General features: G+C 50.1%; 1 protein-coding gene across 4 annotated transcripts in view; it reads right to left on the reverse strand.

The window, feature by feature from the left end:
- Positions 1–2,667: 2,667 nt before the first annotated feature.
- Positions 2,668–26,122, reverse strand: part of ST8SIA5 (ST8 alpha-N-acetyl-neuraminide alpha-2,8-sialyltransferase 5) — a 68,588-nt gene continuing 45,133 nt past the window's right edge. For 2 of the 4 annotated variants that reach the window (XM_069568465.1, XM_069568467.1), the window contains 6 exons: positions 25,973–26,065; positions 16,041–16,127; positions 9,930–10,074; positions 5,877–5,989; positions 5,099–5,191; positions 2,668–3,910 (listed from right to left, as the gene is read on the reverse strand). In XM_069568465.1, the coding sequence (XP_069424566.1) occupies positions 3,442–3,910; positions 5,099–5,191; positions 5,877–5,989; positions 9,930–10,074; positions 16,041–16,127; positions 25,973–26,065 (1,000 nt within the window). In that variant the 3' untranslated portion in view covers positions 2,668–3,441. The remainder of the gene's footprint in view (positions 3,911–5,098; positions 5,192–5,876; positions 5,990–9,929; positions 10,075–16,040; positions 16,128–25,972; positions 26,066–26,122) is intronic. The other 2 variants (XM_069568466.1, XM_069568468.1) reach the window with 1 other exon arrangement.

Below are 26,122 nucleotides of genomic sequence, written 5' to 3' on the forward strand. Positions count from 1 at the left end.
GTTTGCTTATTTTCACTGCCTTTCAAGCCTGGTGAAAGTGAAAGTGTTAGTCACTCAGTCGTGTCCAACTCTTTGCAACCCCACGGACTATAGCCCTCCAGGCTCCTCTGTCCATGGGATTCTCCAGGCAAGAATACTGGAGTGGGTTGCTATTTCCTTCTCCAGGGGATCTTCACAACCCAGGGATCAAACTTGGGTTTCCTGCATTGGAGGCAGATTCTTTACTGTCCAAGCCCCCAGGGAAGCCTGAAGCAGTAGGCTTAGCACAAAGGAAGACAGGATGGTTGTTTTGTTTGGGGAATCGATCTTCCTTACATAAGGGTATTATATATAACTAGCTGTCCACATTGCATGGTGGGATGGGGGCGGAGCTGCAAGGAACATGCGGGTAGGGTGGCTTCCTGAGCCAGTGCCCAGGTCTTCTGAGCCTTTGAAAATGTGCTTTTCCTACAAACACTGGCTGCAGGAGAAAAGTGTAGTGTGGAAGTCAGGAGACTGAGTCCCAGCTGAGTCACTAGCCAGTCATGTGGCCTTGGGCAAGTCCTCCAAGACGTCATCATTTAATGAGTACCCCTTCTGCAAAATGTGGCCTCAGCTCCCCTCACTGCACTGTGGGCGCATCTGTACTGTGGTCAGGGCTGGGGCGATTCGGGGTGAAGAAGCACCTACAAGCACACTCCCTTCTGAACCCATGCCAGTCTCCGAGCACTGTCCCTAGAGCAGGGCCCAGCACCCCCCTGCAGCAGCCTCTGCAGCAGCCTCTCGGTCCTTCTGGAACAAGCATTCCCTCTTGTGCCAGCCCTGGGGGCACTGGCTAGGAAGTGGCGAAGACAGGGTTTGGAGCACAGGCTTTGGGTTTCTACAAGACCCGGAGTGCAATTTCCTTTACTGGGTGTCTGGCCATTGGCAAGACACCAAATGACTCTGTCTCCCCATTGGAACCTGCTTACCCAAAGGGGTCCTGTGGTGATCACAGGAGATAATGCAAAGAAAGTGCCCAGTGCAGGGCTTGATACAGAATGAGTGTGCAGGAAATCTTAGCTATTATAGCAATAAATATTACCTATGGCTTAGATCCATACATCATGAATACTTCCAAAAACTCAATAAAATTAAAGATTACAGAGACGTAGGGATATTTTCTAAGCCTCTGGTTGTAGGAGATGGAGACCTAGGAAAGGAGAAGGGACTGCCCTAAGGCCCTCAGACTTCGATAGGACCAAAAGCAAGGAGTCCAGCTCCTACATGGAATGGGTTGTGATGCTCCATCCCCAGCTCCTACAAGGGCCCTGGTTGGGGCAGACACCCTTGGCTATGAGAACCCTGGTGTCTGACTCACCAAGGTTCTGTCCACAGCATGCACTCAGTAGAGCCCCTGGCACGATTTGAGCCAGGTCACCTCCCTGTTCTTCAGGGAGGTCACCTCACCTTCCTTAAGTGGGACAAAATGTTCTTTAAGAGTCTTCCAGGTCTAACATTCTGTAGTTTCAAGAATGGGGCCCAATTAACCACAAACAACTGGCTGGAAACCTCTGTTAACTGGAATCTGTCTCAGATGTTCCTTCCTTGGAGAAACAGGCAGAGCCCAAGAAAGGAAATCATCCACTGTCCTCGGGGGTGTTCCCTGGTTCACCACGTCGTGGGCCTGCTCTGGCTCACTGGCTACTTCCTTGCACTGCAGACAAGCAGATAGGCTCAGAACAGCCCGAGGTTTCCCCAGTGAAGACCGGAGCTCAGAATCAAGGCCGGCACCTAGAACAGGGTTGTGCACGGAGCACTCGTTCCACAGTGGCCCACCAACGTGAAACCCAGGCAAGAGGAAGGGGTTCTGGCCTTAACGGGGAGCCTGGGGGCCCGGGACGGGGCCTGTGTGCCGCGGTCTCTCACCAGCTGGGCCCACTGCTCTGCCTGGAAAACGAGGGGATCAGATGAAAGGTCCTGCTCCCTGTGTGCTGGGCTCTCACCATCCCTCCTCCTTCTCATTACACCCAGCACGTGGAGTCCGAATTTGTCTCTGGTCTGCCCTCCACTCCTGGAAGACAGAGTTCCTGTCTTTATTCGTCATCATGTCTTCCCAAGCCTCACCCCAAACCAAAGCAGAACAGGCTTCTGGAAATGTTTAGGTGAAGAAGGAGAGAGAGCAGGAAGGGAGGAAAGGAGGGGCAGGCTGAAAATCCTCCAGCACTAGCCTTCTACAGTTCCACAAAACTAAATCCTAAGGCAATTCACCAACAGTGTGTATTAGGCACAGCTGCATTCATGGTGGGAATACCTCAGGGGGGAGGAAAACGATGTGAAATGATACGTGAAGCCCTTTCAGCCTAGGCACAGCTGACTTCCCAAAGCACAGGCCCTGTGGATCCACGCACGTGAAGGCCAGCAGGCTGCCTGCTGCAGGAAACCCCGCCTTCACAGTAGGACCTCAGTGATGCTGGTGTCGGAGGCCACGACTCACTTCCGCCGCTAAGCTCACCAGTCACATGTCAGCGTTTTCCAGTCCGAGCCTTACAGTTCCAATTCAGGAACACGATACAGCAGGAACTGCAGTATTCAGGAACACACAGAGGGATGGATCTTATAAATAACTCCCAGTTAAAACAGAGCTGAAAATAGGGAGACAGAAGAGGAAGCAAGTCGCTAAGCACTTACTGAGTCGATAACGTTGGCTTGAAAACCTTAGTGCAAATGGCTGGTCTGGTTTATTTCCTTCTCATCAAAAGGTCAAACACAGGATCGAACCGGAGGCACCAAGACGTGTGTGTCTGAGGATGTGTTTGAAGGGGGTGGCTCTCCTTGGTTGACAGTGTCTGAGTGAAGATCCTAACCCACAGCCCTTGCATCAGATCTTACAGTGCCACTTACTCAGTTGGTTGGTGGAAACTCGGTTAATAATCCCTGGACCTCTCTGAGCCACTGTCCTCACAGGAAGGTCTGGCCACTTGGTTGGCTTTTTAGCTCTGAGATTCTAGACCACATTTCATGGCTGAGGCCTGGGAATAAGAGTCAGGAACCCGGAAGTCTGAGTTACATCTAAACTGTGCTCACATGTTCTGTCTGTCTCCCTTTTTTCTGTTCCCAGTAGGGACCTCCTTTAGCTGCAAAGAGGCCATACGGTTTGTGCTCTTTTAGATGCTAACACTGGGTGGAAATGTGCTTGATTCCCTTGCGACCCCCAGGGCCCCCATCTTGAGGTGTGGCGGGGAGGGGGGGCAGGTGGGGCGGTACACACGGAGCTGTCTCTGCCCTGCTGCATCCCTGCCTCCCAGAGCCCACAGGACCCAAGTCTGAAGCTGAGCATCCAGGAGAGTGCCAGCCTCAGTGCCAGGCTTTCACCCCGCCCTGCCGGCCGGCGAGGAAGAGCATGGCTCCGTGTGCCGGGGGTGCTCCGTGTGCCGGGAGTCCCCTTGTGCCGGGGGGCCCGGCAGAAGGCCCGCGCCGCCCTCAGCAGCAGCTGCAGGTGCCCGTGTGCACGCGCAGGATGCCGCGGCTATGCAGGTGCAGGAAGTTGAAGATCTCCGAAGGCATGGCGTGGAAGCCGGGCCGGGGCTTGACGTTGTCGTAGTAGTGATGGGTGATATACAAGCCCGAGGGGTTCATGGGGAAGGCCCAGAAGCCGAACAGGTGCACCTCCTCGCACAGCTCGAGCGCCGCCGTGGTCAGGATGAGGCCGGTGCTGATGCGCTTGGCGCGCACCCCGAGGCCGAGCCAGTAGCGCGACACGTTGACCAGGTACTGCGGGTGGAAGTAGTACACGGCCTGCGGCGACTCGAAGTCGTCCAGCACGTACTTGACGCGGATGGACACGTCGGTGTTGCGCGTGTTGTAGAAGGCGGGCAGCAGCACCGACGCGTTCTCGTACAGCTGCAGCACGCGGTAGAAGGGCCGCCGCCACTTCTCCAGCTTGTGGAACCTGGCGGGGCGCGCGTGCAGGGTGAGACGGGGCCCCGGGCCCTCGCTGGCCCACCCTTGACCCAGGGCTCTTCGCAAAGGACTGGGGGGGGGGGCGGTCTCTCAAGGCCACCCCCCACTCCCTCGCCTCCTTTGATCTCAGTCACTCAGCAGATGAATGTCCGCCTTTCTCGGGCACAGTTCTAGTTTTCTAAGTGGGTGCAGGAGAGGGCAGTCTGGACCCAAAGGGACACGTACCTGGTGTGTGACTGCTGGGGGGGGGGGGGGTTGCGGGCGGGGGTGGGGGGGAGGCAGAGGTGCGGTTGCAGGGGGGAGGGTAATCCTTAACTCACACGGATGAGAGTGCCCGGGTGGGCTCAGAGGGGAAGTGGGGGAGGGAGGCCTTCCCTAGAGCCCCCCTCGGGACATCCCCCTGGCCTGCCTTCACCAAGGTCCCCGGGGATGGACACCAAGCCAGCCGCTGGCCCCCGGAGCCCTTCCTTCCCCACAGCCCCTCCCTAACCTTCTCTCTACATTAAACAGCCCTCCTCCCAGCTGACTCATCTCACCCTTCTCTGAATGCTGACTCTGTAAAGGTTGTGGGCATCTGTCCCCATTTAACACCTCCCCCTCCTTTTCCCCTTCTCCTTACCTGGAGGTGTGACTGTGCCCTCTTTGAAGTTTTAACACCTTAACCCCTCCCCCAGGCTTCCCAGACAGACCCCAGGAGGGAACCCGCTGGCCGGAGGTGGTGCCTTGAGGTCTTTGCCTGAGGTTTCTCCCCAGTGTCACATGGACACTCCCTGTAGGGAGCTGCCTGCCCCCGTGATGCACTGGAAAGCCCTCTGGTTCATCTCTAGGGGAAGATTGTCTAGATCAGCGCTGTCTGAGAGAAACATCAGGCAGGCCACAAATGTAATTTTAAATGTTCTAGGAAGCACATTTAGATAAGTAGAAAGGATTAGGTGAAATGAATTTTTACAATAGATCTTATTTAACCTGATATACCCCCATACTATCATTTTAATATGTAATCAATATAAAAGTGTAATGAGGTGTGATTCACCCTCTTTTCATAGTAAATCTTTTAGAGCAAGGGTGTGTTTTGCACTTAGAGATGGCACACCTCAATCTGGGTGGTGCCCAGTGGCCATGCATGATGAGTAGCTACCGTATTGGACAGGACCGGTCTAGAAAGAAGACTACTGACCTCTCTGTGATGATGCTGGGGTTCACGGTGACCACGTCTGTCTTCACCCCTACATCCATGGTGTACTTCTCTGAGATGGGGGGTAGGTTGCATCTGCAGAAGAGAAAAAGTGGTCCGACTGCATGTAGTCAGTCATTCTAGAAGGAGCTGGGGAGCAGGGGCGTGGGGAGGAAAGGGATGGTGATCATTTGGGCAGAGGAACAGAGAGGAAACCAGCTGGGTGGAATCTTCGTGGCCTGGGCATAGAAGGGCAAGTCCAACCCCTTCCCTCACCAACCCTGAGTGGCCTAACTCTTATTTTCAACCTGTCTTCTACTTAAAGAGGTAAGCTAGAATCCCCAAAGAGATAAGAGGGGGTTTTACATGAGGAAGAAGAAATACATGGACGGGTGTCTAACTTAGGTAAGGCCACAGTGAAGCTCATACTGGTGTCAGCCACAAGGCTACCTTTGAAGAGGGGAACCCAACCAGAGAGGTAGCTGCCCAGACGACCTCATTAACAGCTCTGCATGCCCCTGTGAGTCCTCAGTGTCTTCATATCTGGTATGTCATTTGCTCCCATTTTACAGATGTGGAGACTGAGGACCTGACAGGTTTGACCCCTTGCACAGGACGGAGCTGAAGGGGGAAGGGACATCCCAGAGCCTGAGGATTTGCAGGGGTGGGAAGTGGGGATTAAAAGGGCAGCATTACAGGGTGGGGCACCAGAAGGGGTGGGCATGGAGAAGGAGGGGTGTGGGGGTAGAAGTGGCAGGTGCAGACCCAAGGTGATTCCTACCGGAAGACAAAGTCAGCACTGTTGATCTCCCTCCCGCAGCGGCTGTTCTTTAGGATGCCCCCGTTGCCCACCACCGCACACTTCTTAAACTGGGACCGGTAGTAGGGCATGTCCTGGGGAGACAGGGGCAGAGCTGTCAGAGGTGGCGCCACCCCCGCCTTTACTGGTGCCCTCCCCTCTGTACCCACATCCACCTCCACACCCATGGCCCCACAAGACAGCTTTGTAGGGAACATGGGAGAGAAGTGGCTGTTCCACTTTGCAGATGAAAAGAGATTAAAAGCCTCGTCTGAGTTCCACGCGCAATTACAAATGAGCTGGAACGGGAAGCTAGGTCTCCACAACCTTTTCCAATAAGCCCTGGAAGTCCCCAGTTTTGAATAAGAAGAGCATACAGTTGTGCCTACCCTGTTTGCCTTTGTTTTCCCTGGTGTCTGGAAACTCAGCTTCCTTGACTTCTAGTCCACATATTTATGCTTCCCAGGCAGATGGTAAAGAATCTGCCTGCAGTGCAGAAGACCCAGGTTTGATCCCTGGATCAGGAAGATCCCCTGGAAAAGGGCATGGCAACCCACTCCAGTATTCTTGCCAGTGCTTAATGCAGACTTTCTGGGGGATGACAGCAGCAGAGCTGGGGGCAGGACACCAGGGACCAGGGCCCTAAATCTGGCCCTGAAGCCTTTCAGCTTCGTGGGGAGGGCACAGAACTAGGACAAAGAAGTCACATAGGCCAGCACGGATGCCAGGACTTGGCAGCAGCAGGGACAAGAGACTGGAGGTGAGCAAGCAAAGCCACTTCAGTGACAGCCAGCGACCCTGGGGTCTCTGCAGAGAAAGCGTGTTGAGCACAGGGGAACCCAGGACTTACCCTGGTGATGATGCACCTGTGGGGGCACTGGGAGGGAGCATCTCACAGCACTCTGACCTCATCACACCTCAGCTGGCAGGGCTGCCTGTGTTTGGGCACTAGCTGCCCACAGAGGCTCCCTGGGCCTGCCTTCCAGGGGACCACAGGCAAATAGGCAGGAAAAAGCAAATACTAGCGTGATTAAAAGACCTAGTTCTGCCATGTCCCCAGTCTAGGCCTCGAGGCAACCCAAGGCAGGTGGAACCAGGCAGGCTCAGGGAAGGAGTGTAGACCTGGAGTCAAGGGGTGACCAAGCATCCCAGTTGGCCCAGGACTGGGGCACTTTGCTTGGAATGCAGGACTTAGACTCAGTCAAACTGGGAATGGCTGGGGAAAACTGGGATTGGGCACCCCAGTTAAGGGACCCAACTCAATCCTGGTTTTGCATCACAGTGAGTTGGGGGAACCATGGGCAAGTTTTTTTGAACTCTCAGTGACTTGGTTTTGTAATTTTTGTAAAATTTGTTACAAATTAAATTTTGTAATTTAAAAAATCCAGATACTAATGTACATTTCCTGCAATTCAGTGAGATGATGTAAAGCAGAATTGCTCAGCTCGGCAGTACTGATATTTTGGACCAGAGTGAGCGACTTTCATGTTCACTTTCATTCCTTGCTGTGGGGGCTGACTGCGCACCGCAGGAAGCCTAGCAGTATCTCTGGCCTCCTACACCCCAGTCAGGATGACCAAAAGAATCTGAGTGAACCCAGGTCTCCCCCATGGCAGGCGGATTCTTTACCAGCTGAGCAACCAGGGAAGCCCAAGAATACTGGAGTGGGTAGCCTATCCCTTCTCCAGCTGATCTTCTCAACCCAGGAATCAAACTGGGATCTCCTACGTTGCAGGCATTCTTTACCAGCTGAGCTACTAGGGAAGCCAAAAGCATCTCCAGACATTGGCAAATGTCCCCACCTCCCTGCCCCACACATAGACAGCCACTGGTGTGGATGAAAAGCTCACCCAGTACCTGGCCCAAGGGTGAGGGCATCAGGTGCTTATTATGGGATGGCCCGGACACCGGAGACTGCTGGGTGGCTTTCCTCCTAGCTTACCCCAGCTGGCCAGCTCTGCGTGAGAGCAGCCCTGGTCAGCACCTGGGGCCTCCACTGAGATAGCTGCCAGACAGGCATCATAGAAGATCCCACGATTTTCAGTGGGATTGAAAATACAATGAGATCACCAGGAGTTAGGCTAACTCTAAAGGAGGCGCTGTACCCATCTATGGGAGACTGTCCTTCTTGGCACATTTTCCCTGGAGGGACAGGCTCCCAGGACTAGGACAGAGGAAACAAGGACATCTCATGGCCAGTGCAGGAAACTGCACTGTTTGACTTTGCCTAGAAAGAGAATAAAACAAAGCCATCTTTGGAGAAATGACCAAAAGTGTTCTATGTTTTATGTCAGTGTTTCCCACACTTCTGAAAATCAGAAACCACCTGCGTACTTTCTGGAAGTATACATCCTTGGCTCCATCCCAGAACCACGGAATCAGAATCTTCAGGGTCAGGGTAGGAGCCTGAGAAGCTGCATATTTTTTTAACTCAAAGAAATACTCACCTTAGGGGAAGTTCAGATAATACTTCTACGTCACATGCTCTAATCCAGGGGGTGGTAAATTACAGCCTGCAGACCACACCTGACTTACCACCTATGTCTGCACAGCCAGTAGGCTAGGAATGGATTTTATACTTTTTAAGGATGAGAAAAAAAATCAAAGGAATATTTTGTGATGTCTAAAATGTATAAAATTCAAATTTCAATGTCTAACGGGAATCAGGTGTCATCGGGACCCAGCCACAGTCCTTTGGTTACGCCTGTCTCTGGCTGCTTCATGCTGGAACGATAAAGGTGAGTGGCTGTGACAGAGACCATATGGCCTGCACATTTGGCCACCCCTGCTCCCCTTCCAGCCCTTCCCCATGGCCCTCCTTGGATCCATATGTCATAACCGAGCTGCATGTCACCCACTGGCATTACCTGCAAGTTCACCTGCTGTCACCAGCCTCATGTTCCCAGCCTTGCAAGACCCACCTCATAAAGACGACTCGGATCCCATCATCCTCCAGCACTGCAGTGGGAGGGTGTGTTTGACACCTCTCCAGCCCCGGCTCCTCCCCCAGTACTGCCCTATCCACCCCCAGGCCCAGTCACACCAGTGCACCCTGGTGTGCACAGCAAGAATGCAGGGAACCCCGGGCTTTCTTTCATTAGCTGTCCCGGAAGCTGGGCAGCCCAGTCCTTCACATTTCATCCAGCAAGACCTGAACACACCCCCTAACCCCCAGCCACGCCAGCAGGTCTACAAACTGGACCCACTAAGCCCTGCCCTGGGCCAGAGTGCTCCAGGAAGTGCCTGTAAACAAGCATGGAACCATCCCCTTCAGGAGGTAACCATCAGAAGAGCTGAATATGCAGCACAGAGTCCCTCCTCCAAGAGTCTGGAGCCACGATCAGGCCGGAAGTGAATGCCTATGCCTGGGTTCTGTGGTCTGAGCCCTTGGCCCCCTCATTCTGTGGGCCCCCTGACCGGAGGGGAAGTGCACAGGCCCTGAATGAACAGCCTCCCTCCAGGCTTTTTGCATGTAAAGGAAAAAATAATAATAAATGTCTCTCCTGTTTAAGTGTCTGATATTTTAGGTTTTCTGTTCTAAGAAGCCAAAACTATACCAAGTCCAAACTCCAGTGTTACAGACAGGGAGAGTGAAGCCTGGCAAGACAAGGTCAGCCCCTACAAGGTCAACCTGGCAGTGCCTTGCTTTGTATGGTTGTGACTTCTTGCACACACGACCTTTGCATGTATGTTTTTGCTCTTGTGCCTCCCTCGGGTGGGGCGCAAATGCTCAATCTTCCACCCAGATAGCTTCAGGATGTTCTTTGCAAGCAAGACAATAATCAAAACTTTACAACCACTCTCTTGCCTTAAGTCATTCAAATAACAGCCAGTGTTATCTGGCATTCAGTGTGCTCAGGACACCCAGGAACCCCAGAGGACAGTCTACTGAGCCTAAGAGAATGGCCAGCCAAGCCCAGTTCCACTGGGTACAGGGGAACAGCAGAGTGATTGCCACGCCACCCGGGCACAGCCACAGAAGGTCCCGCAGGGTCAGCTCCATGCCCACCCAGACTACCCTGCCCGAAGCAGCACCTTGGGGAACATGCGGAAGACCTCCTGGTTGATGTGGTAGATGCCGCTAGTGTCCACCTCGTACTTGAGCTTCGTCCCCAGGGGCGTGTTCTTCTGGGTGGTGAAGAGGAAGGAGGGGGCATTGCAGCACCTGGATAGAGTGGACCTGCCGGGCAGGAGACGGACAGGAAGAGAACAGTGACACGGGGCAGAGAACAGAGGGCTCTCAGAACGGAGGCCCTTCGGGGAGGCCAGGGAGCACCATCCTTCCCCACCCACCCCTTCTCACCCCTGTTCGTGTGTCCCCTGTCTTCAGAACCCCTCCCAATGCCCGAGCCATTCAAGGTCCGGCCAGGTCTCCCTCCGTAAGCTCCCGGCTGCCCTGTCCCCATTGGCTGCACTGCCCTCCAAAGTCCCAGAGCACAGACTGGGTACCACTTGCTTTATCCTCTGTCAACTCCCTCTTCACCTGAATGAAAGTCCTTGGGTGGCCGGGACCCTGCCTGTCAGGATTCTGCATAATGTCAGACACATCGGTGTCAACAACCGGGTCCTGCCAACCCTGGGCGGAGCATTCCCACGTCAGCTTTCACAAGAGCCGCCAAGGCTTCTACTACTTCCCAGAAACACTTCCTTACCCAGCTCTAAGGGAAAACCCAGGGATGGGAGCTCTTCCTTGGTTCTTGGCCCCCATAACTAATTCTAGGCGAGGCTAACCCTGCCTGATGGTCAAAAAGCAACACACACACAGGCAACAGAAATGAGCCATTTCAGTGACTTAGAAACTGTCTCAGGCATAGGGAGGGGTCAGAAATTGGATGGTGAGTTGATACTGGGTGACTTCTTACAGAATGTGGAACCTGGTTTTCAAAAGGTTTGGGGGGTTCATGATTAAAAAAAAAAAAAATTCCTGTGGTTTTCACTGACAAAAACACCCAAACATCAGCTACAGAAGGGTTAAAGCTCAGACAAGCAAGCAGGCTTAGAAAATAGCCTCTGAGGGAGCGTGGGGCTGATGAGGCAGGCTTGGGAGCCAGCCAGGCCAGAGAAGCCTGGTTTTCTCTTCTCTGCAGCTGGTGTTCCGCCTGGCACTGCATTCTCCCAAGTGTGCCTGCAAGGCTTGGTGATGGGGTCAGATCCTAGACATGTCCTGCTCCCCTATTCTGGGGACCCAAGTCCCACCCTGGCTAGAGAGGGGCTGGATTTGACCAAGGATGCCAACTGTCCCCGTCTCACTTTGGGGCTATGAGAGCACGAGGGTCCACTTTCTCCAAGAACAGCAGCAGTGGGCCACGACACACTTCCTCGCCACAACACTGGCTCTGGGCACAGTTATACCCAGCCTCCTGGCAGCCCTGGGCGGAATGGAACACCGTCTCCATGGAGCCCGGATGTTGACTACTAACCAAAGGTGAGGACAAGCTTTCTGGAAAGTTCATGCTGAAAGTCTGGGATGGAAACCTGGGTGCCAGCCTGGCATCAAGAGGCCTGGCTTCTAGTTTCTGCTCTGCCTTCAGCAGCTGTGGGGCTCGGGGTAGGTCTGCTCCCCTCTCTGGGCCTCAGTTTCCTCATCTGGAGGATGCAGGGCTGGCTCTTCTGACCCTCTGTAATCCTGTGACTCCAAGCTTCCAAAGCCCGAGAAGGGTATACACATTCTTTTTTGTGACTCCATCTCTTGCAGAGACTTCACAGGGGAGCTCAGTTGGTTGCTGGCCATAGGGAGTAGTCTTTCCTGGGGAGGGTTGTGACTGAGGCTTTCCAGAGAGAAGGCCAGAGGCCTGGTGAGGCAGGAGCCACCGGTCAGCATTTCAAAGCAGCATCTGGCTGGTCCATCTTGTCAGCCCACTGGTAAGAATCCCAGTGAGGGAGACTGTCTCATATTAACCAAGCTCACGAGTGACTGATACATAAACCAGGAGGCAAGTGTGTCCATTTGCAAGCAGTAGGGGAGGGGAAGGCCTCTGTTATAGGATTCCTTTCCTAGAACTGGAATGCTCACGCCTGTGTTCCAGCACATTCCCCCACCCCACCCTACTGCACCAGGTTCCTACACCTCAGTTTAGAATCTCATCATCAGTGAGTTTGTAATGAGAGCAAAGGGGGAAGACCACTGACCTCGAAGCTTTACCTATTATAGAACATGGTAAGACCTGATGTCACTTCTCTCTCCCACACCTGGAACCACGCCCCCACCGCCAGAAGGGGCTCAGCTCTCAGAGCCTCCCCCCAAATAGTGCTGGCTAGTCCCTGCCAAAGGCTCCCACGCATATCCCAGTTTTTCTCTTGCCACATCATCTCCTGGTGGCTTTGTTATTTCCTTAGATATGTGACTCCCACTGATGACGTTTCTGTGCCGCTCTCAGCCTGGACAACATCCTCTCGCATCTCCTGACCTCACTGACCCCGTCCAGTGCTCACCAGTGTGCCCTCGGTGTGCCTGGGCCTCCCCATCACACACCACCCACAATAAGGCTTCACTCTAAGGTGAAATTGGGGCTGCATCGGCAACACAGATCTTGGACCTTTTCCCTGCATTCTACATCTATGATTTGTGGGTCTCTGCAAACTACTGTTGAGCCTCAGCTGGGCTTCTGCAGTCTCAGGGAGGCCTCTGGTTAGGGGCTGCTGATACCTGCAGCACATTTCTAAAACATGCCACTTAAAGCCGCCTTTAGACTTGGCCCAGAACTGCAACAAACTGGAAGAAATGACTTATACAGAAAATACAAAACACTCAATGTTGTTTGCTTTTCACAGCTTCCCATGCAGGATTCCTTCATGCAGATGGCTCCTCAGCATATTCAAACTACGCCCCGAGTTGCTGAAATCCACTTTATACACACATTCCCAGGATCCTGTCAATTCAATTCAATGAGGACTTCTTGTACTAAAAGCATACCAGTTCAGTTCAGTTCAGTTGCTCAGTCATGTCCGACTCTTCGCGACCCCATGAATCGCAGCACGCCAGGCCTCCCTGTCCATCACCAACTCCCGGAGTTCACTCAGACTCACATCCATTGAGTCAGTGACGCCATCCAGCCATCTCATCCTCGGTCGTCCCCTTCTCCTACTGCCCCCAATCCCTCTGAGCATCAGAGTCTTTTCCAATGAGTCAACTCTTCGCATGAGATGTCCAAAGTACTGGAGCTTCAGCTTTAGCATCATTCCTTCCAAAGAAATCCCAGGGTTGGTGTCCTTCAGAATGGACAGGTTGGATCTCCTTGCAGTCCTAGGGACCCTCAAGAGTCTCCTCCAACACCACAGTTCAAAGGCATCAATTCTTCGGCGCTCAGCCTTCTTCATAGTCCAACTCTCACATCCATACATGACCACAGGAAAAACTATAGCCTTGACTAGATGGACCTTAGTCGGCAAAGTAATGTCTCTGCTTTTGAATATGCTATCTAGGTTGGTCATAACTTTTCTTCCAAGGAATAAGCGTCTTTTAATTTCATGGCTGCAATCACCATCTGCAGTGATTTTGGAGCCCAAAAAAATAAAGTCTGACACTGTTTCTACTGTTTCCCCATCTATTTCCCATGAAGTGATGGGACCAGATGCCATGATCTTCGTTTTCTGAATGTTGAGCTTTAAGCCAACTTTTTCACTCTCCTCTTTCACTTTCATCAAGAGGCTTTTTAGTTCCTCTTCACTTTCTGCCATAAGGGTGGTGTCATCTGCGTTTCTGAGGTTATTGATATTTCTCCCAGCAATCTTTATTCCAGCTTGTGTTTCTTCCAGTCCAGCGTTTCTCATGATATACTCTGCATATAAGTTAAATAAGCAGGGTGACAATATACAGCCTTGATGTACTCCTTTTCCTATTTGGAACCAGGCTGTTGTTCCATGCCCAGTTCTAACTGTTGCTTCCTGACCTGCATACAGATTTCTCAAGAGGCAGGTCAGGTGGTCTGGTATTCCCATCTCTTTCAGAATTTTCCACAGTTTATTGTGATCCACACAGTCAAAGGCTTTGGCATAGTCAATAAAGCAGAAATAGATGTTTTTCTGGAACTCTCTTGCTTTTTCCATGATCCAGTGGATGTTGGCAATTTGATCTTTGGTTCTTCTGCCTTTTCTAAAACCAGCTTGAACATCAGGGAGTTCACGGTTCACGTATTGTTGAAGCCTGGCTTGGAGAATTTTGAGCATTACTTTACTAGCATGTGAGATGAGTGCAATTGTGTGGTAGTTTGAGCATTCTTTTGCATTGCCTTTCTTTGGAATTGGAATGAAAACTGACCTTTTCCAGTCCTGTGGCCACTGCTGAGTTTTCCAAACTTGCTGGCATATTGAGTGCAGCACTTTCACAGCATCATCTTTCAGGATTTGAAACAGCTCAACTGGAATTCCATCACCTCCACTAGCTTTGTTCGTAGTGATGCTTTCTAAGGCCCACTTGACTTCACATTCCAAGATGTCTGGCTCTAGATGAGTGATCACATCATCATGATTATCTGGGTCATGAAGATCTTTTTTGTACAGTTCTTCTGTGTATCCTTGCCACCTCTTCCTAATATCTTCTGCTTCTATTAGGTCCAGACCATTTCTGTCCTTTATCGAGCCCATCTTTGCATGAAATGTTCCCTTGGTATCTCTAATTTTCTTGAAGAGATCCCTAGTCTTTCCCATTTTGTTGTTTTCCTCTATTTCTTTGCATTGATTGCTGAAGAAGGCTTTCTTATCTCTTCTTGCTATTCTTTGGAACTCTGCATTGTAACTGATGACAGAAGCAAGATCCGATGCTGTAAAGAGCAATATTGCATAGGAACCTGGAATGTCAGGTCCATGAATCAAGGCAAATTGGAAGTGGTCAAACAAGAGATGGCAAGGGTGAATGTCGACATTCTAGGAATCAGTGAACTAAAATGGACTGGAATGGGTGAATTTAACTCAGATGACCATTACATCTACTACTACAGGCAGGAATTCCTCAGAAGAAATGGAGTAACCATCATGGTCAACAAAAGAGTCCGAAATGCAGTACTTGGATGCAATCTCAAAAACGACAGAATGATCTCTGTTCGTCTCCAAGGCAAACCATTCAATATCACAGTTATCCAAGTCTATGCCCCAACCAGTAATGCTGAAGAAACTGAAGTTGAACGGTTTTATGAAGACCTAAAAGATCTTTTAGAACTAACACCCAAAAAAGATGTCCTTTTCATTATAGGGGACTGGAATGCAAAAAGTAGGAAGTCAAGAAACACCTGGAGTAACAGGCAAATTTGGCCTTGGAATGCAGAATGAAGCAGGGCAAAGACTAATAGAGTTTTGCCAAGAAAATGCACTGGTCATAGCAAACACCCTCTTCCAACAACACAAGAGAAGACTCTACACATGGACATCACCAGATGGTCAACACTGAAATCAGATTGATTATATTCTTTGCAGCCAAAGATGGAGAAGCTCTATACAGTCAACAAAAACAAGACCAGGAGCTGACTGTGGCTCAGATAATGAACTCCTTATTGCCAAATTCAGACTTAAATTGAAGAAAAGCATACCAGAAGCCCCCAGAATTTTAGAGTAGAGCAGACCCTACAGCTCACCACTAACCACAGAGACTGGACATCTAATAGCTTCTTAGCTCTCAAAGACAGCAGAACACTAAGATACAGCTCTTGCCTCCTGGGAGCTTGCAATCTGTCAATTTCAGTTAGAGAGAAGCTCAAGAATAAAGTATAGCCATGCTCCAGTGGCTGGTCTAGGCCGTAGGAGCCCAAGTGCTCTGAGAGGGAGAGCGCTGCTGAGTTCGAGCAGCTGCCCCAGGGGCAGGGTGGGAAGCGGGGCAAAGCCATGGAAGACTTGTGAGGAGCACAGGCCAGCCAGAGACCTCGCGCGTCTCACCTCGTGGTTAGGGGCTGTACTAGAGACGACAGCACCGACCAGGCACCAGTGCTGCCAGGACTAAAGGTAGGAACACGGGGGACAGTGCCCCACAAGGTGCCAGCCTCAGCCTGTGTGCTGAGTCAGAACCTCCCCTCTCCCAGTTTTCAAAGCCCAATTAGGGCCAGCTACAGGGAAGATGTCCCCTGGGGGCTGGCCTGGCAGGACGAGGGAGATCTGAAGAGGTGGCCAGGAGAACCACAAACGTGGAAGGGCTGGGGAGGACAGACGAGTCATAGATACTTGAACTGGTTGGCTTCAGAGATGTTCATGGCCCATTTGCACATCTGGAGGCTCTTCCACCTGTCAAACAGCTCCGACTGCTTCACCCTTAGGAGTAGAGGACAGAGAGTGCATGAAAGGGCCAGGCTGGACACAGTGTCACCATCCCCGAACACGCTCCCTTCCTGTCCCCCCCTTATGCCAAGTCCTGGGCTAGTCCTTTGTATTCACTGTATTTTCTAATTTGCAAAACCCTTGATTCTCTGGCATCTGGAGCCTAGTGAACTCCTAGAGATAGAAAAGCACCCTCCAGCAAGCCTGCCTTCCATGCACACACCAACCAATCCAGAATCCACACCCTCAACCACCTCCTTTATGAATGGAGCCACTAGCCCCCTGCCCTCATCAGCCCAGAGCTAGGGATCAGACAACCAGGGGCAGGCCCTACGCACTGAGCTCACTGAAATCATGCAAAGTAGCCAGTCCTAAACCTTTTTATCCCACCTTGTCCATTCCTTCCCAAGAAAACACAATAAAGGGTCTCACCCATGCATTCCCCTCGCCCCTCCTGCCTCCTGACCAGTCCTGGTGCTTCCCCATGCATCCCTGAGTGGCATGCCATGCCTCCTGTCTCTAGGGATCTGTGAGCAAAGAACATGCTCCTTAACAATAGTCTTGTGTGTCCATGTGTCTTACTACATGTGATCAAAACAATCTGGGTACATTTCAAAACATCCTTCCTCAAATGCCTGCTACACAGGCCTGCACTGTTCTCCCAAGAACATCTGTCTGTAGAGGGTGTGAGACCACTTTCTTAAGGTCTGTAGATAACCCCACACTGCGCTCAGCACACAGTAGGGCTGATTGCAAGGACACAGTGCCCCTCTCTTTCTCTTTTCCCAAGGGCAGATCACAATTTCCAGTGACAGAAAGGAAGAGAGGAGAAAACTTCTGTCTGGACAACCTTCTGTTAAACTGAGCTATTGTGCTGATGCTCACTCACAGCCCCCTGCACTCCCCTTTGTGGGAAACCTATAACTTGTCATTACTTCTGCCTGAGCATTCCCACTAAATAGTAAATACCAGGCCAGGGCATCATGCCTGACTGTGTCTCCAGTGCTAAGGCTCATAGGAGATGAGCAGTAAATATTCGTTGAGTACATCAATAAATTAATGAATGAATCAATAAGTCTGAGTTCAAATAAAATCTATAAATGTTATCGAATTCCCCAATATGGCAGGATCTAGAGATACTGCAGTGAACAAAGCAACTCCCTGACTGCATAGACCTTACACACGGGAAGCAGATATGTGGGATACCACACCAAAAGCACAAACAGCAAAAGCGAAAATAGACAAGTGGGACTCCATCAGACTGGAAAGCTCTGCACAGGAAAGGAAAGAATCAACAGAGTAAACAGACAGCCTACTGAACAGGAGAAAATATTTGCAAACCACATATCTGATAAGGGGTTAATATCCAAAATACATAGGAACCCCTACAAAGCAATAGCAAAAAACCAAAGAACCCAATTTTCAATTGGGCAAAGGACTTGAAAAGACATTTCTACAAAGAAGACTTACTAATGGTCAATACCAATAATCATCATGGAAATGGATAGCAAAACCACAGTACAATATCACATCATACTTATTAGGATGGCTATTAATAAAAAAAAAAAAGATGACAAGTATTGGCAAGCGTATAGGGAAAAGCGACCTATACTGTTGGTGGGAATGTAAAATGGTATGGCTACTAGGGCAAAGAGTATGGAGATTCCTCAAAAAATTAATAATAGAAATACAATATAGTCAGCAATCCCACTTCTGGGTATATATCCAAAAGAACTGAAATCAGAATTTTAAAGAAATGCTTACACCCCTATGTGCATTGCAGCATCATTCAGAACAACCAGGACAGACATGGAAACAATCCAAACGGTCACTGATAAATGAGTGGATAAAGAAAAGGCATTCTATACATAATATGAAATATTATGAAGCCTTAAAAAAGGAGAAAATCTTGCCATATGTGACAACTTGGATGAATCTGGAGGACATTATCCTCAGTGAAAAAGCTAGTTGCTGAAGGACAAATACTGCATGATTCTGCTTGCACAAGGTAATTAAAACAGTCACTCTTATAGAAACAGAGCAGAATGATAGATATCAGGGGCTCTGGGAAGGAGTAATGAAGATTTGTTACAGAGTTTTAATTATGTAAGATGAATAAGTTCTAGAGATTTGCTGTAAAACTTAGTGTCTACAGTTGACAATACTGGGCTGCACACTTAAAATTTTGTTAAGAGGGTAGGTCTTGTGTTAAGCATTCTTATCACAACCAAAACAAACAAACAAACCCAGATATATAATGCCATGTCAGGGAGTGCTGAGTGCTACAAAGAAAAATGAAGTAAGAGGCTACCAGGATAATATATTGTTCAATACAGGGAATAAAAACAATCCTGTAAAATAACTAGAAATGGTGTATAATTTTTTAAATTTGTGTATCACTATATTGCATACTTGTAACATATAGTATTGTATACCAACTATACTTCAATAAAAAAAAAGAAAAAATTTTTTCAAAAAGAAAAATGAAGCAGGGATAGAAAAGTGAGTGCTTCAGATGAGTTGATCCAGGAAGGCTTCCCTGAAGAGGGGAACTGTGCACAAAGAACTGAAATTATGCAGGAGTGAGCCACACAAATATCTAGGAAAGGAGTATTCCAGAGAGAAAAGTGAGCGCAGAGACCCTGGGCAGGAACCTGCCCTGCAGCTTTAGCATCCGGACGTCTTCCCTCCAGCTTTCCCAAACCTCCCACAGCAGCTCTTGCCTCTTGAGCTCGGGTGACATCGAAGGAGAGGGGCCATTACACAGTGGCACCCTCACTCACACTGCCGCCCTCCCTTGCTCCCTGTCACCCACAGGTCCCCAGCAGAGCATCCTGCTTGGCCAAGGCCTCAACCACTTCCTGGAAACACAGCCCTGGCAACACTGCAGGCTGGGGTCCCACGTTCAACTCTTACCAGTGTCCAGACCCCATCCTCTGTACTCCAAAGGCCTTGTCAGTGTCCAGACCCCATTCTCTGTACCTCCAAAGGCCTTGTCACACACTAGACCAAGACCTGGGCCTGGACACCCAGCCTGGAATCCTGGTTTCATTCCCAATTGGCAATATGACCTCAGACAAGTCATTTAATCTCTCTGAGACTCTGCTGCTTTATCTGTAATACAGATATAATAACCTCTGCCCTGTGGATCTCAAAGATCAAATGAGATCTTTGTCAGAAAGATCAAATGAGATAATATGTATAAAATATTTTATAAATTGCTTTACAAATGCAGAAGATCACCTTTACCTTAACCCCTTTTTCCCAAGACATGACTATTTTCCAGAAGAGGAATAAAAAAGACTAGATTGTCCTGAGAACAATCTAAAAAACAGAGTTCTTGGGGAAAAAAAGGTCATTAGAAAAGGTTGGAAGGTGAACTCAAGGAATTTTCTCAGAACGTAGAAGTAAAAGGCAAAGAGAGAAAAGATGAGATGAAAAGCTATTCAAGCAGCAATCCAGAGGTATACAACTCTTAGAGGTACCAGAAAGAAGAGGGGAAGAAAACTGGAGGAGGAAATATAAAGAAACCCAAGAGAAAGGTCAAGAGTTTGGAGTGAGCTCTGGAGTAACAGGTCTCCTGAGGCCCAGGTTCTGATATTCCAGAACCGTCATGACCTGTAAAGACTCAGACAGAAAAAAAATTGATCACACCCAAAGGAAAAAACTAGCACCATATGCTCACACAGTCCTGGACCCTAGGAGATGATGGAGAAGGTAGGTCATCAGCATTCTGGGGATAAATAATCTTCACCTAAAATACCAACGCTGCCAAATCAACAAATAAGAGAATTACATCATTTGTACACAGAAGGACTCAACCATTACCCACCAGTTTGGGGAAATTTACCTGAGCATGGGCAGCAGCAAATGAAGGCGTAAAACCAAGAAAGAAGGAGCTATGGGTGAATCCAATCTATGGAGCAGAGAAGGGAAGTGACAACTGTGTGTGACCCACCCAGAGAGCAGCCTGTCCAGGATGGATAAAGAGGATGAAGGGAAACCCTTGGGGGAATGCCTGGTTGATGGAGAGGCAGGGGGGGAAAGTAGGGCATGATAGAGACAAAGTGTTCAAAAGGAAAAAGATGACTAGAAGCTCCAGGAAAAAAAAAAAAAAAAAGCGAGAAGGGGTGGAAATCTACAAGAAAGACAATAGGAATCATTATTTTCTGATCTTCAAATTTTAGAGTCAGCCCATAGAGAAAACCCAAGAAAGGCTTGCTATAGTTACAAATAGAATGTAAATGTCATCAGCCTTGACATTCTCAAGGTAAACTCATGTATGACTAAAGCCAGATACCCTCCTCTTAACAAAGGACAGAACCAACAGATACTGCCAGTATTTGATAGAACAAGAAATAGGTTATCTAGGCAATCTATAGATAGAAGAACTAAAAATAGCAGGACCCCTCAACTGGGAAAAGTGGGGTGGGGGGAGTGTTTGGGCTGGGTAAGGGGGTGGAATCCTCACCCAGCAGAGCAGGACATCAGCGGACACTAAACGTGGCGACCGTGGCATGCACAGGACTGAGAGGGACGAGGTGACTCCCAGAAGAGACAGCCAAGAGTCGTAAGGAGCAGGGCTGGGGGAGAGGGTGTGGGCAGAAACCATCACTTTTTATTACTATAAACTTTGGTAGCTACTTGATTTTCCCAGCCGTATGTGAGATGATGACCATCCCCTCGTCCTCCTCCTTCTTTCTTCCCCTTTTCCTCCGTGGCCTCCTCTGCCCCCACCTAGGTCTCATCCACCTACTCATTCGTCTAACAGACACGTCCAGAGCCTGGGCAGGGCCAGGCAACAAGACTCAGAGAAGCATGGGCGTAAAGGAATGTCCCAGCCCAGAGGGCTGCCAGCGCTGCTCCCAGCCTCTCTCCTGGTCTCTGTGAGGCTCTGCCTGGGTTCCCCAGGCCAGAAAGATGGGGAAAGGGTGGCAGGAGAGACCCAGGGTGAGGTCCCAGGCATGCATGGTGCTATCTGTGTGTAAGCACAGGCAGCAATTGGTTTAAAACTAAAGAGGCCCTAGAATGGCTAAAATAAAACATAAATAATTTTTACAAGTATCAGGGACAATGTGATTTTGCAACAAATCATCATAGAGTCATTCCTCATTGTATCTGACATTGTCAGGGAATTAGGCCCTTACCATGTGGGAGGTTTTCAGTTGACTGATTTTTACCATTGACTGGAGCAATTTTGTATCAGAATCATTCCCAGATGAATCACACACACTGCCCTGTCTCCTCAGATGGAATGCCAGCTGACATGCATGTACCAGAAGGGCCTCTGGGCACATCCGTCCAGAGCCTTCTATTCGCAGATGGAGATTTAACCTTTTCCTGATGACTCATGGTCTCCACTGTGAGCACTGCTCTTGCCTCTGGGCTGGACCACAGTGAAGCCCACAGGTGCCCAGGTGGCATCAGAACCACTAAGATTCAGCTCTGGGGGAGCCCACTGACCTCAGCTTGAGGACTCAGGAAAGGAGTCACTGGGCTTGTTGCTCCCTGAAAAGCAGCCTTGTGGTGTGTTCCCCCACCACAAGGGCCCAGACTCCAGAGCCAGGGGACCATATGGAGGGCAACTGACAAGAAAGAGACAGGAGGGACAAGGCCCAGAGGTTACCAGCTGGGACAGCCACTCAGCTCAGGAGACCAGAGAGGGTATCCCAAAGGCAGAGACACCTAGAGCCAGACACACAGAGGCCTCATAACCACTAACACGAGGTCCTGACAAGGGACAGAGGGTGGGCACAGATGGTGCGGGGCAGGATGAGGTTCTATCACACCCCACATTGTTTGAGATTTAGGCTTGAAACAAAGGGCCCAGTGGTGATGACGGTTTAGTTGCTAACTCGTGGCCAACTCTCACAACCCCACGGACTGTAGCCTGCCAGCCTCTTCTGTCCATGGGATTCTCCAGGTGAGAATAGTGGAGTGGGTTGCCATTTCCTTCTCCAGGGCATCTTCCCGACCCAGGGATCGAACCCGGGTCTCTTGCATTGCAGGCAGATTCTTTACAGACTGAGATGTGAGGGAATCCCCTTAAGGGCCCAGGGAACTTCTAACATGATCCCTCTGATAGGACTATTATGGACTGTGTTATAGCTTCTTTGAAATTCCTATGCTGAAGCCCCAAACCCCAAGATCTCAGAATGTGACTCCATTTGGAGATAAGGTCTTTAAAGAGGTGGTTAAGCTAAAATGACATCACCAGGGTGGACCCTACACCATTACAAGTGATGTCCTTACAATAAGAGGAAATTAGGACGTGGGTACAGAGGGAAGACCCTGCAAGAGAGAGAAGATGGCCACGTATCAGCCAAGGAGAGAGGCCTCAGGAGAAACTAATCTGCCGGCACCTTGATCTCAGACCTTCAGCCTCCAGAGCCACGAGGAAGCAAAGTTCTGTGGTCTAAGCCCCCTGGTCGGGGGTACTGTGTGGTGGCAGCCTCAGCAAACCAATACAAGGACTCAGGCAAATCCACAGGAAATATGTGGGGTAGAGGTGTGGGCTGTAACAGAAGGATGGCCCATTCACAGGGTCTCTCAGGCTTCCTGTCTGGATGCTGAGGCAGCCAGGAAGAAACTGTCTGCATCTTAGAATTTTAAGAATTAATTATTCACCCTTTGTGAACTCTTGGTTATGCTCTCAGTGCCCCGGCTTTCCAGGCTGAGACATTTAAGGGCCTAAGATCTTGGAGTTCTGAGAAAAGATCCGGCTCTCTGCTTACACCTCTGGCTCCCGAGAGGGGGCCAGGCAGCCACCTTGGTCACCAAGTCACAGCTCCTCGGCAGAGCATATCCAACGCCAACCGCAGCCTACTCCTCCCACCCTCCCAAGGGCCCCATGGCCCTCAGACAGAGATAAAATCTAGATCCTGGCCGGCACTGCAGGACTCACAAGCTCCAGCCCTGCCTGCCCTCCAGCAACCCAGTTCTGGTATCCCCTCAGGCCGGTCTCAGAGCCTGGGACACAGCGGACCCTTCCTGGCCCAGGCCTCTGCAGGCACCGTCCCCCTCATCTGGAATTCTCTTGGCCCAGTTAACTCCTTGCCCCCTCCATGGCGTGGTCCGCTCAGGGCTGGGTGGGATGGATAGAGAGGGAGCACCTCCTCGGCTTCCTCTGGAAGCTTCAGACCCTTGGTCAGAACAGGGATCGTGAACAATGCTGCTGATCCCAGCTGGATACCTGGCCTTAACCCCAGACCCTCAGTCAGAACAGGGACCATGAACAATATCACTGATCCCAGCTGGATACCTGGCCTTAACCCCAGACCCTCAGTCAGAACAGGGACCATGAACAATATCACTGATCCCAGCTGGATACCTGGCCTTAACCCCAGACCCTCGGTCAGAACAGGGGCCATGAACAATGAAGCTGATCCCAGGTGACACCTGGCCTTAACCCCAGACCCTCAGTCAGAACAGGGACTATGAACAACGCTGCTGATCCCAGCTGGATACCTGGCCTTAACCCCAACCCCTGGTCAGAACAGGGACCGTGAACAATGCAGCTAATCCCAGGTGGATACCTGGCCTTAACCCCAGACCCTCAGTCAGATCAGGGACCGTGAACAATACCGCTGATCCCAGCTGGACACCTGCCCTTATCCCCAGAACTTCCCTGTACAACTAAGCTGATGGGGTCTGTAAATGTCAGCAAAGCTGCTGCTGCTGCTGATTCCAGGAAGGAAAGGGGGTGGGGTTGGGGGGAACATTCACATTTATTGAGCACCTATTGTGTGTGCTGCTGTGACATGCACTCCTGGGCTATGTATCTGTGACATAATATGGAAAAACCTGAATGAACTCTTGGCCAACACAATACTTTCACATATGTTATTTCAGCTAGTCTTTACTGCAACCTAAAAGTAGGTTAATAGTGGCTCCATTTTTATAGGAAAGGAAAGACTCAGAGAGGTTGAGTGATTTGTATAAACATGCAGAGCTGCTAAGGTCCAAGTTGGCTTTAGACCCCAAGTCTGCCTGACCCCAAGGCCCATGCTCTTTCAATGACCCACATGATCATGTGATCATGTCAAATGGCTAAAGGAGCAGCGGCTCCTGCCTGTGGGCCTGATAGTGGTGCCAGGATCCTGTCAGGGTTCCTTGAGTCCACATTAGCGCCCAGCACTGCCTGGCTCCGATTTCTTCCACATCTGAGTGTACAGTTGCCCCTTGAACAGCACAGGGCTTGTGGGCAGCCCTCTAGATCCATAGTTTCTCTGCATCCACAGATTCAACCAACCTCGAGTAGCACTGCAGAACTCTCGCCAAACATCTGCATATAAGTGAATCCGTGCTGTTCAAACCCACTTTGTTCAAGGGTCAACAGTAATGGTTTTCAAGTCAACATGCATCCTGTCATGATTAACAGGGCGCAGACTCTTCTCAACTCCTGGCAGTCCTGTGAGTGAGTGTCCAGCATGTTATGTGTCTTCCCTCGCAAAGGTTATAAAAGAGCGATGCACTGGGGTGGGGAGGGGCGGGCACGGTTCTCTTGCTATCTGGGTGCTGGTTTATGCGGACTTTCTGGAAGGATGCATGAAGATACACGGGTGGCCTCTGAGGAGGAGACTGAGGGAGGGGAGGTCTGTGGAAAGGGGGCTTCTCACTTTATGCCCTTTTGTACCCTTATGGCAGAAAGTGAAGAAGAACTAAAGAGCCTTTTGATGAAAGTGAAAGAAGAGAGTGAAAAAGTTGGCTTAAAGCTCAACATTCAGAAAACGAAGATCATGGCAACCGGTCCCATCACTTCATGGCAGATAGATGGGGAAACAGTGGAAACAGTGTCAGACTTTATTTTTCTGGGCTCCAAAATCACTGCAGATGGTGATTGCAGCCATGAAATTAAAAGATGCTTACTCCTTGGAAGTAAAGTTATGACCAACCTAGACAGCATATTAAAAAGCAGAGACGTTACTTTGCCAACAAAGGTCCATCTAGTCAAGGCTATGGTTTTTCCAGTAGTTGTGTATGGATGTGAGAGTTGGACTATAAAGAAAGCTGAGTGCCGAAGAATTGATGCTTTTGAACTGTGATGTTGGAGAAGACTCTTGAGAGTCCCTTGGACTGCAAGGAGATCCACCCAGTCCATCCTAAAGGAGATCAGTCCTGGGTGTTCATTGGAAGGACTGATGTTGAAGCTGAAACTCCAATACTTTGGCCACCTGATGCAAAGAGCTGACTCATTGGAAAAGACCCTGATGCTGGGAAAGATTGAGGGCAGGAGGAGAAGGGGATGACAGAGGATGAGATGGTTGGATGGCATCATCCACTCGATGGACATGGGTTTGGGTGGACTCCAGGAGTTGGTGATGGACAGGGAGGCCTGGCATGCTGTGGTTCATGGGGTTGCAAAGAGTCAGACACGACTGAGTGAGTGAATTGAACTGTACCACTTGAAAGCTGTATGCTTTAAATAATAATTATAAAAATGAATAAATATAAAATTTTTTAAAGACAATAGTAAGAGGTCAATGCTTAAGCCACAAAGTACTGAATTTCAGGACAGACACTCCTGTGTCCTCTTCAATCTCTATACAAGAGAGCTCCGTGATGATAACTGTGGAGGCTGGTAATTGAGCCGGGGACTGGAACACAGTCACCAGAGGTGACCTTGCGAACTTGACATTTTTCATAAAACACAGTCATCCCTACATCCAGCCCTCCAGGGCTCTCCAAATGCCAGAGGCCCTGGGGAAGCAGACCTAATTCTTGCTCTGTCATGAGCCACCAAATGTCCTATTTCCTTGGGCCATGCCCCCACCCAAGCCCCTGCCCTGCCCGCCCCCCATGCACCGGCCAGCACCCACCACCCACCCAGCCACACTCACATGGAGAGCACCTTCACTTCCAAGATCTCGTGCCTCAGCTCCAGGCATCTTGTGGAGTTATACTCAAAAGGGCCCTCGTAAAATTCAAAGTACCTGGGAACCAACAGGGACAGAGGTTACTACACAGAGAAGTGGGCAGACTCCCGGGAA

Source organism: Ovis canadensis, chromosome 23 (genome assembly GCF_042477335.2).
Source record: "Ovis canadensis isolate MfBH-ARS-UI-01 breed Bighorn chromosome 23, ARS-UI_OviCan_v2, whole genome shotgun sequence".
Taxonomy (NCBI): domain Eukaryota; kingdom Metazoa; phylum Chordata; class Mammalia; order Artiodactyla; family Bovidae; genus Ovis; species Ovis canadensis.